Source organism: Macaca fascicularis, chromosome 19, assembly GCF_037993035.2.
Source record: "Macaca fascicularis isolate 582-1 chromosome 19, T2T-MFA8v1.1".
NCBI lineage: Eukaryota > Metazoa > Chordata > Mammalia > Primates > Cercopithecidae > Macaca > Macaca fascicularis.
In genome coordinates, this window is record NC_088393.1 from 16,478,585 (window position 1) to 16,494,246 (window position 15,662).

At 50.4% G+C, this 15,662-nt stretch overlaps 1 protein-coding gene across 1 annotated transcript; it reads right to left on the reverse strand.

The window, feature by feature from the left end:
- Positions 1-1,714: 1,714 nt before the first annotated feature.
- Positions 1,715-14,590, reverse strand: CIB3 (calcium and integrin binding family member 3). Its single transcript, XM_015440711.3, has 6 exons — positions 14,455-14,590; positions 14,189-14,223; positions 10,965-11,076; positions 9,467-9,614; positions 5,941-6,136; positions 1,715-1,833 (listed from the first exon to the last, which is right to left on the reverse strand). Exons 1-6 carry the CDS (start codon positions 14,503-14,505, stop codon positions 1,812-1,814), a joined length of 564 nt encoding a protein of 187 aa, XP_015296197.2. The 5' UTR covers positions 14,506-14,590; the 3' UTR covers positions 1,715-1,811.
- Between the last annotated feature and the right edge of the window lie 1,072 nt (positions 14,591-15,662).

Here is a 15,662-nt window from a genome sequence, read left to right on the forward strand (position 1 = left end):
TTGCAGTGAGCCAAGACCAAGCCACTGCACTCCAGCCTGGGTGACAGAGCGAGACTCTATCTCAAAAAAAAAAAAAAAAAAAAAAAAGGCTGGGGACGGAGGAGGCGTCACAGGGCCATGATGGTGGAGGGAATCCTAGGTTGTGGGGCTGTGTGACCTTTGGCAAGTCTATACATCTCTGGGCCTACTTTCTTACTTGGAAAATGAGAAGAGCAGTCCCTCTTCAGGATGAACCAGCAGAATGCATGTAAAACCTGGGGCTTTGGTGCACAGTAGGTGTTTTTCTTTTTTCTTTCTTTTTCTTTTTTCTTTTTTTTTTTTTTTTTTTTGAGACAGAGTCTTAGTCTGTCGCCCAGGCTGAAGTGCAGTGGTTTGATCTCGGTTCACTGCAACCTCTGCCTCCTGGTTCAATCGATTCTCCTGCCTCAGCCTCCTGAGTAGTTGGGACTACAGGCATGCACTACCACATCCAGTTAATTTTTGTATTTTTGGTAGAGACAGGGTTTCACCATGCTGCCCAGGCTGGTCTCAAATCCCGGGCTCAGGGGCTCTGCCCATCTCAGCCTCCCAAAGTGCTGGGATTACAGGCATGAGCCACTGTGCCTGGCTCCATTTTTTTTTTTTTTTTTTTTTTTTTTTGCAGAGTCTCGCTCTATTGCCCAGGCTGGAGTGCAGTAGCACGATCTCCAGTCACTACAACTTCCCTCTCCTGGGCTCAAGCGATCCTTCCACCTCAGCCTCCCAAATAGCTGGGACTACAGGCGTGCACCACCACACCCAGCTAATGTTTGTATTTTTGCTAGAGACGGGACTTCACCATGTTGCCAAGGCTGGTCTCGAATTCCTGGGCTCAGACAATCTGCCCGCCTCGGCCTCCCCAAATGCTGGGGTTACAGGCTTGAGCCACCGTGCCCGGTCCAGCAGCTGCTTAATTTATTAGGGGTTTAGGATGGGAGTGAGCTCTCTAGACATGACATACCGTACAATGGAGGTGTCTGGGAAGGTCCCCAGGGGCTGGTCTTGGTTGCAGGAGTAACTACTCCTTGGACTGACTGGGGCATAGATGGAGGCCCTGGGGCAACCTGAGGTGGAGGGGGTGTGGGGTTCCCCAAATGTACAAGGTTCAGACATCTGGGATCCGGTATGAGGTATACCTGAGTTCAAGCCCGACCCTGCAAATGACTTGTGGGGTGGCCTTAAGCAAGTCATTCTGCTGCCTCCAAATGAGGGCGTGATCCTCAGCCAACCCTGCAGGGATGTCATGGGGGGGTCAAAATCACGTTAGGGGACAGATGCATCATAAACTGTAAAGTGCAGTAGCCACCTCAGTGAATGACATTCCCATCCCTCCCAATCAGAGGTCTTCTCTTGGCAGCTCTAATGAATCAGCCCGGGAGTAAAAGTGTCAGTCCCTTTGATGACTCAGGGCAGTCAAGGGTGAGGTTTGGCTTTCGGGGTGGGAACCCTGGGGTAGGACAGCATGGGCCCGATCTCCCCACCTCATCCCCACCACGGACACCCATAACAAAGCATGTCCAGCCTTCACAGTGAGGATGATCTAGGAGTCACCGCTTCCTTGCACAAACAGGGAGATCGTGGCTCAGAGAGGGTGTGGCCATACTCAGGGTCACACAGCAAAGTCAAAGATAAGATTCTAGACTGCCTCCCTCCCGTCTTCCAGTTTTAAGGTGGAAAAATGTGTCCTCCCAGCAGGTGTGACTCAGCGACTTGTGTTTATTCTTAGAAACCAGAGTCCACAGTGGGTGAGGGGTCACCCCGTTCTCCTATAGCCCGGCTTCTCTGTGGTGCCATCAGATTCGGATGTGGAAGGTGCTGTGTGTAGAGAGAAAAAGAGTCAATGCCTTCAGGGAGTGGACAATCTCTTTTCCTCCTCCCCCTCAACACGCTCACGGCAATTCCCTGGGACAGGCAGGAAGGATGCCGTGTGGACCTCTCCAACAACCCTAGGCCGGGGGACCCCCACAGGGGTTGAGAGCACGTGCCTTTACTTTTTTAATTTTTTGTTGTTGTTTTTGAGACGGGGGTCTCGCTCTGTTGCCCAAGCTGGAGTGCAGTGGTGTGATCTCGGCTCACTGCAACCTCTGCCTCCTGGATTCAAGTGATTCTCGTGCCTCAGCCTCCCGGGTAGCTGGGATTATAGGTGCATGCCACCATGCCCAGTTACTTTTTCTATTTTCAGTAGAGACGGGGTTTCACCATGTTGGCCAGGCTGGTCTTGAACTCCTGATCTCAAGTGATCTGCCCACCTCGGCCTCCCAAAGTGTTGGGATTACAGGTGTGAGCCACTGTGCCCAGCCTTTTTTCTTTTTCTTTTTTTATTTTCCTTTTTTTAAAAATTTTCTTTTGGGGTGGTGGGTGGGGAGATAGTCTCACTGTGTCACCCAGGCTGGAGTACAGTGGTGTGATCTCGGCTCACTGCCACCTCCAATGCCCAGGGTTCAAGCGATTCTTCTGCCTCAGCCTCCCAAGTAGCTGGGATTATAGGCACCCGCCACCACGCCTGGCTAATTTTTGTATTTTTAGTAGAGACGGGGTTTCACCACGTTCGCCAGGCTGGCCTCAAACTCCTGACGTCAGGTGATCCGCCCGTTTTGGCCTCCCAAAGTGCTGGAATTACATGAGTCACCATGCCTGGCCTTTTAAAAATTTTTTGAGACAGGATCTCACTCTGTCTCCCAGGCTGGAGTGCAGCGCTTCAATCACTGCTCACTGCAGCCTCCACCTCCTTGGGCTCAGGCGATTCTCCCACGTCAGCCTCCCGAGTAGTTGGGACCACAGGCGTGCACCACCATTGACAGCTAATTTTTGTTGTTGTTTCTTTGTAGAGATGGGGTTTCACCATGTTGTCCAGGCTGGTCTTAAACTCCTGTACTCAAGCGATCCACCCACCTTAGCCTCCCAAAGTGCTAGGATTACAGGCATGAACCACCACACCCTGCCATATGATATAAAGTTTCAAATAGCTAGAAGGAGGATACTGAATGTTCTCAACGCAAAGAAATAATACACATTTGAGATGGTGGATATGCTAATGACCCTGATCTGTTCATCATACATTATATGTATCGAAGCCATTATGTGGCCTGGCGCAGTGACTCACCCCTGTAATCTCAGGACTTTGGGAGGCCAAGGCAGGAGGATCAGTTGAGGCCAGGAGTTTGAGAACAGCCTGGGCAACAAAGCAAGACCTTGTCTCCACAAAAAAAAAAAAAAAAGGTTTTTAATTAGCTAGGCATGGTGGTGTGTGCCTGTAGTCCAAGCTACTCCAGAGGCTGAGTTGGGAGGATTGCTCTTGAGCCCAAGAGGTAGAGGCTGCAGTGAGCTGTGATTGTGCCACTGCACTCCAGCCTGGGCAACAGAGTGAGACCCTATCTCAACATTTTCAGCACCGTCTCAGGTTATAGATAAAAACAAAAACAGGCCGATCATGATGGCTCACACCTGTAATCTCAGCACTTTGGGAGGCCGAGGTGGGCAGATCACCTGAGGTCAGGAGTTCAAGATCAGCCTGGCCAACATGACGAAACCCCATCTCTACTAAAAAACACAAGAATTAACCAGGCTGGTGGTGGACGCCTGTAATCCCAGATACTCAGGAGGCTGAGGCAGGGAGAATTGCTTGAACCTGGGAGGTGGAGGTTGCTGTGAGCCAAGATAGCGCCACTGTACTCCATCCTGGGTGACAGAGCGAGACTCTGTCTCAAAAAAAAAAAAATTAATTAATTAATTAATTAAATAAACAAAATTAGCCAGGCACAGTGGCACGTACCTGTAGTACCAGCTACTTTTTTTTTTTTTTTTTTTTTTGAGACAGAGTCTTGCTCAAGCTGGAGTACAGTGGCGCAATCTTGGCTCACTGCAACCTCCACCTCCCAGGTTTGGGTTGAAGTGATTCTCCTGCCTCAGCCACCCAAGTAGCTGGGACTAGAGGTGTGCCCCAGCGTGCCCAGGCTAATTTTTGTATTTTTAGTAGAGACTACTGCCTCAGCCTCCTAAAATGCTGGGATTACAGGTGTGAGCCACTGGGCTCGGCCCTGTAGTCCCAGCTACTTGGGAAGCTGAGGTGGGAGGATCTCTTGAGCCTAGGAGTTGGAATCTGCAGTGAGCCGACTGCACCATGCACTGCAGTCTGGGTCACAGAGTGAGACCCTGTCTCAAAACAAACAGGCCGGGCAAGGTGGCTCATGTTTGTACTCCCAGCAGTCCGGGAGGCCAGAGTGGGTGGATCACTTGAGGTCAGGAGTTCAAGACCAGCCTGGCCAATATGACAAAACCCTGTCTCTACTAAAAATACAAAAATTAGCTGGGTGTGGTGTCACATGCCTGTAATCCCAGCTACTCGGGAGGCCGAGGCAGGAGAATCACTTGAACCCCGGAGGCGGAGGTTGTAGTGAGCTGAGATCGCACCACTGCACTCTAGCCTGGGCAACAGAGCAAGACTCCATCTCAAAACAAACAAAACAAACAAAAAGGAACATCACTGTGTACCCCATGAATATGTACAATCATTATTTGTCAATTCAAAAAATAAAAAATAAAGTGAAATTTTAAAATTATAAAATAATAGTAGCAGCAACAGCAATTTATTAAACACCTATTGTGTGCCAGGAGCTGTGCTGAATTTTCTCCATATATTAATTTGGGGTTCAGCAAACCTTTTTCTGTGAATGGCCAAATAGTTGATGTTTTCAACTTTACACCATGACGCAACTCTGTTGTTGAAGCACACAAGCAGCCACAGACAAAATGTACACAAACGGGTGTGGCTGTGTGCCAATAAAACTTTATTGATGGGCCAGGCAAGGTGGTTCACGCCTGTAATCCCAGCACTTTGGGAGGCGGAGGCAGGCAGATCACGAGGTCAGGAGATTGAGGCCATGCTGGCTAACACGGTGAAACCCCATCTCTACTAAAAATACAAAAATAAATTAGCCGGGCGTGGTGGCGGGCGCCTGTAGTCCCAGTTACTCGGGAGGCTGAGGCAGCAGAATGGCATGAACCCAGGAGGCGGAGCTTGCAGTGAGCCGAGATTGCACCACTGCACTCCAGCCTGGGCTACAAAACGAGACTCCGTCTCAAAAGAAAAAAAAAAAACTTTATTGATGGACACAGAAATTTGAATTTCGTATCACTGTCATGTGTCATGGAATAATCTTTTTTTAATTTTTTAAAAAAAATTTAAATGTATTTATTTTTGAGACAGAATCTCACTCTGTGACCCAGGCTGGAGTGCATGGCACAATCAGAGCTCACTGCGGCTTCACCTCTTCGGCTCAAGCAATCCTCCCACCTCAGCCTCCCAAGTAGCTGGGACTACAGGCATGCACCACCACACCTGGCTATTTATTTATTTATTTGTAGATATAGACTCTCCTTATGTTCCCCAGGTTGGTCTCAAGCTCCTGGGCTCAAGAGGTCCTCCCCACTTAGCTTCCCAAAGTGCTGGGATTAAAGGCATGAACCACCCCACCTGGTTGGAATATTATTATTCTTTTATTGTTTTTCAATCTTTTGAAAATCTAAAAGCCATCCTTAGCTCACAGGAGGTACAAAACCAGGCTTTGGGTCAGATTGGCCTATTGGCCATACTTTGCCCTGCAGTGGGGGCTGATTTTCCCCAAAGGCTGCCAAGTACAGTTGCACAGTCTGTTCACTGCAAACTGTTGAGGCAATAAGGGCTGAAGTCCAGCCACATTCTGCTTGCTGAAAGAGGTGTATCCACCCGCAGGAGGTGCCCAGGGGGTCCCTAATTATCCCCATTTTACAGATGCAGGGACTGAGACCAGGGAAATTGAGAAAGTTCCCCAAGGTCACAAAAGAATGCATAGAGGAATTTTCGGAAACAGAGTCTGTGAACCGTCTCCATAAGAGCCCCTTCAGATGTGCAAATGGACTGTGGGTGGTGGTGGAGAGCATCACCTGAGGAAGTCTGGTGCCCGGAGGATCATGTTCCGGAAGTCTTCCAGGGACAGCCGACCATCATGGTCTCCATCAGCCTCATCCAGCACCTTCTCACACACCAGGCTCACCTCCTCGGCGCTCAGCTCCCCCCGAGTCAGTTTGGTCACCGTCTGCTCTAGGTCCCAGGCACAAATGTAGTCGTCGTCGTTAAAATCTGCAGAGCAGGATGGATGGGGAGTGACAGCAGGTGGCAGGTGGGCTGGGCCGGCTGTGGGCACATACTGTGCCTATGTTACAAGGTCGGGCACGGTGGCTCACACCTGTAATCTCAGCACTTTGAGAGGCTGAGGCGAGAACACCTGAGGTCAGGAGTTCGAGACCAGCCTGGCCAATATGGTGAAACCCCGTCTCTACTAAAAATACAAAAATTACCCAGGTGTGGTGACATGCACCTGTAATCCCAGCTACTCAGGAGGCTGAGGCAGAAGAATCACTTGAGCCCGGGAGGTGGAGGTTGCAGTGAGCCTATATCTCACCACTGTATTCCAGCCTGGGCAGCAAGAGTGAAACTCCGTCTCAAAAAAAAAAAAAAAAAAGAGGAACTGAGGCCCTGGGAGGGCACCCAAGACCTTGTTGTAAAATCTGGAACTTTCCTTAAAATTGGGCAGGGACTTGCTGGGAGTTCATTCATTCATTCAACAAGTACTTATGTGACAACTTTTTCATTCTTTCTTTTTTTTTTTTCTTTGAGATGGAGTCTCGCTCTGTTGCCCAGGCTGGAGTGCAGTGGCGCAATCTCGGCTCAGCAACCTCCACCTCCCGGGTTCAAACAATTCTCCTGCCTCAGCCTCCCAAGTAACTGGGATTACAGGTGCCTGCCACCACACCCGGCTAAATTTTGTATTTTTAATAGAGAGGGGATTCCCCTTGTTGGCCAGGCTGGTCTCAAATTCCTGACCTCAGGTGATCCACCCACCTCAGCCTCCCAAAGTGCTGGGGTTACAGGTGGGAGCCACTGCACCCTGCCTGATTCATTCATTTTTACAAGTATTGAGTGCCTGCTGGGTGCTAGGCACTATAATAACTTTTTTATTCACTCATACAAGTATTTATTGAGCATCCGCTATGTGTCAGGCATCACAGTAACTGACTTTCATTCATTCACTCACTCAACAAGTATTTATTGAGTGCAATTTTCATTCATTCACTCACTTAACAAGTATTTATTGAGTACCTACTGTGTCCTGGCACTGTGATAATAATTTTTCATTTGCTCATTCGAAAAATAGTTATCGGCCTGGCGCAGTTGCTCATGCCTGTAATCCCAGCACTTTGGGAGGTTGAGATGGGTGGATCACCTGAGGTCAGGAGTTCCAGGCCAGCCTGGCCAACATGGTGAAACCCCATCTCTACTAAAAGTACAAAAATTAGCAGGGCGTGGTGTGGGTGCCTGTAATCCCAGCTACTAGGTAGGCTGAGGCAGGAGAATCGCTTGAACCTGGGAGGCGGAGGTTGCAGTGATCTGAGATCGTGCCATTGCACTCCAGCCTGGGCGACAAGAGCGAGACTCTGTCTCAGTAAAAAATAAATAAATAAATAAAAATAGTTATTGAGTGCCTACTATGTGCCAGACACTGTAAGAGCTCTTTCATTCATTTATTCAAGTATTTATTGAACACCTACTATGTATCGAGCACCATGATAACTGTTTTCCATTCCTTCACTCACTCAACAAGTATTTATTGAGTGTCTATTGTGTGCCAGGCACTCTGATAACTTTTTCATTCATTCATTCATTCATTCATTCATTCATTCATTCATTCATGCAACAAGTATTTATTGAGCACCTACTACGTGTTGGGCAACATGATAACTATTTTTCATGTACTCACTCAAAAAGTATTATGGGCTGGGCGCGGTGGCTCAATCCCAGCACTTTGGGAGGCCGAGACGGGCAGATCACGACGTCAGGAGATCGAGACCATCCTGGCGAACACAGTGAAACCCCATCTCTACTTAAAAAAAGACAAAAAACTAGCCGGGCGAGGTGGCGGGCGCCTGTAGTCTCAGCTACTCGGGAGGCTGAGGCAGGAGAATGGTGCGAACCCGGGAGGCGGAGCTTGCAGTGAGCTGAGATCCGGCCACTGCACTCCTGCCTGGGTGACTGAGTGAGACTCCGCCTCAAAAAAAAAAAAAAAAAAGTATTATGGTGGCAGGGCACGGTGGCTCATGCCTGTAAGCCTGCCACTTTGGGAAGCTGGGGTGGGTGGATCACTTGAGGTCAGGAGTTCAAGACCAGCCTGGCCAACATGGTAAACCCCATCTCTACTAAAAATACAAAAAATACAAAAATACAAAAAAATTAGTAGAGATGTAATCCCAGCACTTTGGGAGGCTGAGGCGGGTGGGTCACCTGAGGTCAGGAGTTCGAGACCAGTCTGGCCAACATGGTGAAACCCCATCTCTACTAAAAATACAAAAAATTAGGCATGGTGGCAGGCGCCTGTAATCAATCTCAGCTACTCAGGAGGCTGAAGCAGGAGAATTGCTTGAACCCAGAAGACGGAGGTTGCAGTAAGCTGAGATCGCGTCACTGCACTCCAGTCTGGGGGACAGAGCAAGACTTTGTCTCAAAAAAACAAAAGCAAAAAACAAAACAAACGAAACAAAAAACCAAGTATTTATTGAGTGCACACAAGGTGCCAGGCACTAAGATAACTGTTTTTCTTTCATTCAGTCATTCAACAAATATTTACTGAGCCAGGCTCAGAAGACAGATGGTGAGCAAAATAGATACTGTCAGTACCTTTGAGTCTTCTCAGGGACAAAGTCAATAAGAAGTGAACAGGTCAAGGAACAAGAAATTAAGCAGCATTGCCTGGTGCTAGAAGAGAAATAGGATGGTGGGATAGGGGGATGAATGGGGAGAGGCCTACTTTCAACCTAGACTTCAAGGATAAGAATCAGCCAGGGGATCTGGACGCGGTGGCTCATGCCTGTAATCCCAGCACTTTAGGAGGCCACGGCGGGCGGATCACCCGAGGTCAAGAGTTCGAGACCAGCCTGGCCAACACGGCGAAACCCCATCTCTGCTAAAAATACAAAAATTAGCCGGGTGTGATGGCATGTGCCTGTAATCCCAGCTACTCAGAAGGCTGAGGCAGGAGAATCACTCAAACCTCGGAGGCGGAGGTTGCAGTGAGTCAAGATTGAGTCACTGCACTCTCGCCTGGGCAAAAAGAGCGAAATTCCATCTCAAAAAAAAATAAATAAATAAAAATAAGTAAATAAGGAGCCAGGTGAAAAGTGTTCTAGGCAGAGGGTTCAGCAGAGGCAAAGGCCCAGAGGCGAACAACAAGGCCCGTGTGGGCTGGAATAGAGTTAGCAAATAAATGAGCTGGGGAGGCATTGGAGTGGGGTAGAGGACAGGGTCACGCAGGGCCTCAAAACCTCTGGGGAGACATTTGTGATGTGGGTGCCACCCACCCAGTTCCCACTCCCCATCCCATCCCCATGCTCCCCAACCCCAGGGCCATGCACACACCATAAATTTTAAAAGCATAGTAAGCCTTGAGGTCGCGGGGAGCCATTTCACTCATCACAGAAAACATGTCCAAAAAGTTATCCAGGGTCATGTGGCCATCCCCATCCTCGGAGAAGACCTGGGCAATCCTCTGGCGGAACGGGTTGTCCTGGGGAGAGAAAGGAAGCTGGGAGGCCACCCTCCGACCCCCAGGATCTCTGGGGGTCCATGTGGTCTCACTCTGAGCACCCACTTTCTGGGAGTCTCCAAGTATTCTCCATCGAGACCCACTCCCTTCCATGGTCCCTGGACAGGACTTTGGACAACTCCACCCTCTGCCGCTGTGGTCAGAGCAACCTTGACCCCACTTCCAGCTCTTGGAGCAGCCATGTGACCCAGGCAAGGCCAATCAGAGAGTTCCATTCACCTGGCAACAGTGATTGGCTCTGGGATGGGCATGTGACTCAAGCTAGCCAATCAGAGACTGCCCTGGGACATTTTTCTAAAAAATTGGGAGGGAGAGGACCTCATTACTGCTGCTTGCAAAGCTCACAGAAGCTAAAGCTGAGTGGCTGAGAGGTCCTTTCACAACCTCAAGAGGAGAGGCTGCCTTAGACTGAAACCTCTTCCTGGAAGGAGCCGAGAGATGGGGGGAGATTCCTGAGCACATCATCAGAGGCCCTGGTTCCAGCCATACCTGTCATACCTGTCAGGTATGACAGTCCAGCCATACCTGACACTGTCCCTGCCTCTGGATTTTTTTGTTGTTGTTCAGGGGCAATCCATTCTGATCCAATCCATTCTGTCCCTCTCAAATAAGGTTTTTGTCACTTGCAATAAAATCAGCCCTACTCACAGTCAGTTACTCAACCCACAAGTTCCCCTTGGATGCACAAACCATGTGTCAAACATCCTGCTGAAAAAAATCTGCATTTAGCAGCTCCTATTACAAGAAGAACTAACGTTCTCTGAGTACTTAACACAAAACACACCCTGTACTGAGTTTGTTACCTGTATTATCTCATTTCATTCTCCCAATTCTGAGTTTTTTGAGACAGAGTCTCACTCTGTCGCCCAGGCTGGAGTACTGTGGCTAGATCTCTGCTCACTACAACCTCCACCTCCTGAGTTCAAGCAATTCTCCTGCCTCAGTCTCTCTAGTAGCTGAGATTACAGGCATGTGCTACCACGTCCAGCTAATTTTTGTATTTTTAGTAGAGACAGGGTTTCACCATGTTGGCCAGGCTGGTCTCGAACTCCTGACCTCAGGTGGTCCACTCGCCTCGGCTTCCCAAAGTGCTGGGATTACAGGCTTGAGCCACCACGCCAGCCAACTCTGAGTTTTAACCCTGTCTCTGTGACATTGTAGCTGTGTGACCATGAACAAGTGTCTTAACTTCTCTGAGGCTCAGTTTTCTTATCTGTAAAATGGGGATAACCGCAGCACCGACCTCGGAGGAATGCAACGAGAGACATCTCTACTATTTTTTCCCCTGTCTGTCCCATGGTCTGGGTGTACCTTCAGCTCGGGCATGCTGCCAATGAGCTCGTAGGGCACCTTCACGTCGGGGCAGGTGGTATAGTCGAGGGGCACGAGCTGCGGGGCCAGGTCCTGGTAGCGATAGAAGAGCCTGATGTGGGGAGGAAAAAGCTGGGAAAGGCTGGGAGCAGGGAGCAGGCAAGAGGCTTGTCCCTTCTTTGTTTTTTGAGACGGAGTCTCGGTCTGTCGCCCAGGCTGGAGTGCAGTGGCACAATCTCAGCTCACTGTAACCTCTGCCTCCCAGGTTCAAGCAATTCTCCTGCCTCAGCCTCCTGAGTAGCTGGGATTGCAGGCACACCCCGCCACGCCCAGCTAATTTTTTTGTATTTTTAGTAGAAACAGTGTTTCACCATGTTAGTCGGGCTGGTCTCAAACTCCTGACCTCAGATGATCCACCTGCCTCGGCCTCCCAAAGTGCTGGGGTTACAGGCGTGAGCTACCGCGCCCGGCCAAGTCCCTTCTCTTTCACATTCACAGCTGCTCACTGCACACCGAGGGATACTGTGTCCCCAAGAACCTTCAGCCCTGGGCCTGGACCTCAAGCATACAGAGCCCGACACAGGCACCCCTACCTCCCTGGGGGCAGGGCCAAGGTGCAGAGAGGGCCACAGGACAAAGGGAGACTGGACTGGGGAAAGCAAGCTAGGGAAAAGGGGGTTCCTGGAAAAGGGACATTGGTGCTGGGCTTTGAAGCATGAGTAGGAGTTTATAAGGCAGATGGAGTTGGGAGAAGGGAGGGTGCTTATGGCCAGATCACAGCAAGCATTCAGAGAATCCTCTATAATCCACACATCTCTGGATATCGTCATGTTATCAGCAAGACCCTGCCTCCAAAGATACCTTCACTTTCATACATTCCGTTCCTCTCCTCATAATGGGAGGAAGGGGCTGGGTGCCGTGGTTCACACCTATAATCCCAGCACTTTGGGAGGCTGAAGTGGGCGGATCATCAGAGGTCAGGAATTCGAGACCAGCCTGGCCAACATGGTGAAGCCCCATCTCTACTAAAAATACAAAAAAGTAGCTGGGCATGGCGGCAGGCACCTGTAATCCCAGTTACTTGGGAGGCTGAGGCAGGAGAATCACTTGAACCCGGGAGGAGGAGGTTGCAGTGAGCCGAGATCATGCCACTGCACTCCAGCTTGGGCAACAAGAATGAGACTCCATCTCAAAAAAAAAAAAAAAAAAAAAAAGGGGGGGGACGGTTTCCTCAAACGGGTCAGAGCAGAGGCACACAGCTAATATTCATGTTTTTCTAAAGGGCAGACAAAAGGCATTTTGCAAATAACTGAATATCACACACACTATCTAGATTGTAAGGCCAGTTCTCCACTCAGATGCCCTCACCTGGTGACACCATACCTTCATTAGGGCATGCTGAGCAGCAGCCTTGCAGAGACCATCCTTGGTGGGTCTGAGGTTCCCAAGCTGCTAGGGACTCTCTCTGAGAGAGACACGAGTCCCTGGGTCATATGATGACTAGGAACTCAATGAAGGTAGGGTGGGGAGACCTAGAACTTCCCTCCTGACCACTCAGTTCCCTGTCGGGGTCCCCTCAGGGAATATCCTGGGTTTAGGTTTCTGTATGGCTCTGAGCAAGTTCCTCTCCCGCTCTGTGCCTTGGTTATTCTATCTGATAAGCAAGAAGTTTGGGACAGACGAAATGTCAGCCTTCAACCGCCTTGGGGCTCTGTGCATCTACCCTTCAGCCTGGGGTCAGCCCTACCCTGTCTGAGCCTCAGTTTCCCCATCGGTAATTTGATCATGATGGCCAAGGTGACCCTGCAAGCTGTCCTCACCCAGACAATGGGGCTCACGAGTAAAAGGTGTGGCCATCAATAATGGATGTCCTGTTACTACACAATTGGGGCCTCGGCCCCGATCACACTGCAGCCGAACCCTGGCCAGCTTGGGTTTCACAGCTCCAAGTTCATGGGCCGGGGCCCCTGGACAATGGCCCCACAGGCTGAGTGATGATATGGGATTCTCATCTGTGCCCATCGTGCTCGGTCACACCAGGGACATGCAGCAGCCTTGGGCCACCTCCCCATACCCTCACCTTAATGCCAAGCCCGCAACCCGTAGTGGGCTCTGGACTTTGCACCTGGGCTCCCAGCCTCAAGTCCCAGTCTCAGGAGAATCTTTATCTTTCATTTTGTTTTTTTGAGACGCAGTCTCGTTCTGTCACCCAGGCTGGAGTGCAGTGGCGTGATCTCGGCTCACTGCAACCTCCGCCTCCCAGGTTCAAGCAATTCTCCTGCCTCAGCCTCCCGAGTAGCGGGGATTACAGGCGCCCACCACCACGCCCAGCTGATTTTTGTATTATTAGTAGAGACGGGGTTTCACCGTGTTGGCCAGGCTGATCTTAAACTCCTGACCTCAGGTGATCCACCTGCCTTGTCCTCCCAAAGTACTGGGATTACAGGCGTGAGCCACCGTGCCCAGCCTCAGGAGACTCTTTCTAACAAGCTGATGCTCTCTGCCCTGCTCATGCATGCTCCATGGCTCCCTGCCACCCTTGGGAGAAAGCCCAAGCTCATCAGCCTACAGACTGGGACAATATGACAAGATGTGACTTCTCAGCTTTTCCATCTCTGCCTCCATGCACTGACCACACCTGCCCCCCTTCCCCATTTGAGTCCCATCAAATTGGAAATACCAGTTGGGCATGGTGGCTCACACCTGTAATTCCAGCACTTTGGAAGGCTGAGGCAGGTGGATTGCTTGAGCCCAGGGGTTTAAGAACAGCCTGGGCAACGTAGTGAGACTCCCATCTCTACGAAAAAATACAAAAATGAGGTGCACATGGCGGCTCGCACCAGTGGTCCCAGCTACTCGAGAGGCTGAGGTGGCAGGATCACCTGATCTTCGGAGATCGAGGCTGCAATGAGCCGCGATTGCACCACTGCACTCCAGCCTAGGCAATAGAGACCTATCTCAAAAAAGAAAAGAAGGAAGGGAGGGAGGGAGGGAGGGAGGGAGGGGAACGAAAGAGGAAAGAAAGGGAGAAAGAGAGAAAGGGAGAAAGGGAGGAAGGGAGGAGGGGGGAAAGGAGGAAGGGAGGAAGGGAAGAAGGGAGGAAGGGAAGAAGGGAAGAAGGACCATACACACACACACACACACACCCCAAATTGCAAATATCCTCCAGCAATGAATAGAAAGTTGTTTTTCCAGATCTTTTCTCTCCACCTCCCTGGACTGACCTCATGATCTCCTTCCTTGTGAAAAACGTGCAGTCCTGTGGAGAGAGGTGTTGTCTTAACCCAAACCCTGCCTCTGGGGCCTCCTCCCACGGCCTCCTCCCTCCACCCCACACTCACACAGATGGCCCAATGCTGCCACACACAGAGCCGAACGAACCAGGAACCCAGGCAGACGGTACACCCGGATGAAGGGATTCTGTTCCCACTTCCCAGACCACGGAACCAAAGCTGTCAAACCCACTGAGGACCCCTCCTGACCCCTCTACCTGATACGCTTCCAGCTGCTCGTGTGTGAAGACTGTCTGCTTGTTGCCCATGGTGTGAACCACAGCCCAGACTCGGGGATGCACGCTGAAGGCTCCCAGCTTCCTCGGGGCCACACGGGTTGCCAGGCTGTTGTGTACCAGTGTCTGGGCAAATCTCCCTGCCCTGGCTGTCACCCGCCCACCCACACCGTCACCCCCTGCTTGGTGAGACTCAAATTACAGCCAGGCTCTCTGGACAACAGCCTGAATGTGTCCATGGGTGAGGATGAGGGCTGTGGGACATCACAGAGAAGCCCTCAGTGGGGAGGCCACATCTGCCACCACCAGGTGAGGCTGGGGTTACGGGGCACACTCAAAAGACAGGGAGGGTATACGGAAGGGCTATGGGCACACGCCAGCTCAAATTCCAGCTCTCTGCCCACTAGCTGTGTGGCCCTGGGCAAGTCACCTGACTTCTCTGAACCTCATTCATGAGATGAAAATTACATTATACCTACCTCATATGGTCATTCTCAGGATCTGAGATTTAAAAAAAAAAAAAAGATTTTGGCTGGGTGAATTGGCTCATACCTGTAATCCCAGCACTTTGGGAGGCCGAAGCAGGTGGATCACCTGAGGTCAGGAGTTCAAGACCAGCCTGGCCAACATGGCAAAACCCCGTCTCTGCTAAAACTATAAAAATTAACCTGCTCTTGTGGTGCATGCCTGTAATCCCAGCTACTCCAGAGGCTGAGGCAGGAGAATTGCTTGAAAACGCAGGAGGCAGAGGTTGCAGTGAGCCGAGATCACACCATTGCACTCCAGCCTGGGCGACAGAGCGAGACTCCATCTCAAAAAAAAAATTCGGTTTTGGTTGGGTGAGGTGGCTCATACCTGCAATCCCAGCACTTTTGGAGGCAAAGCATGAGGTTCGCTTGACGCCAGGAGTTCAAGATCAGCTTAAGCAGCATGGCAAGGCCCTGTCTCTACTAAAAATACAAAAATTAGCTGGACGTGTTGGTTCATGCCTGTGGTCCCAGCTACTCGGGAGGCTGAGGTGGGAGGATTGCTTGAGCCCAGGAGTTTGAGGCTGTAGTGAGCCGTGATTGCATCACTGCACTGGGAACATGAACAAGCTAGATGAAGTTCTGGGGTGCGCATTGATGTTATTATTATTATTTTATGATGTTTTATTTTTTTGAGATAGAGTCTCACTCTTGCCCAGGTTA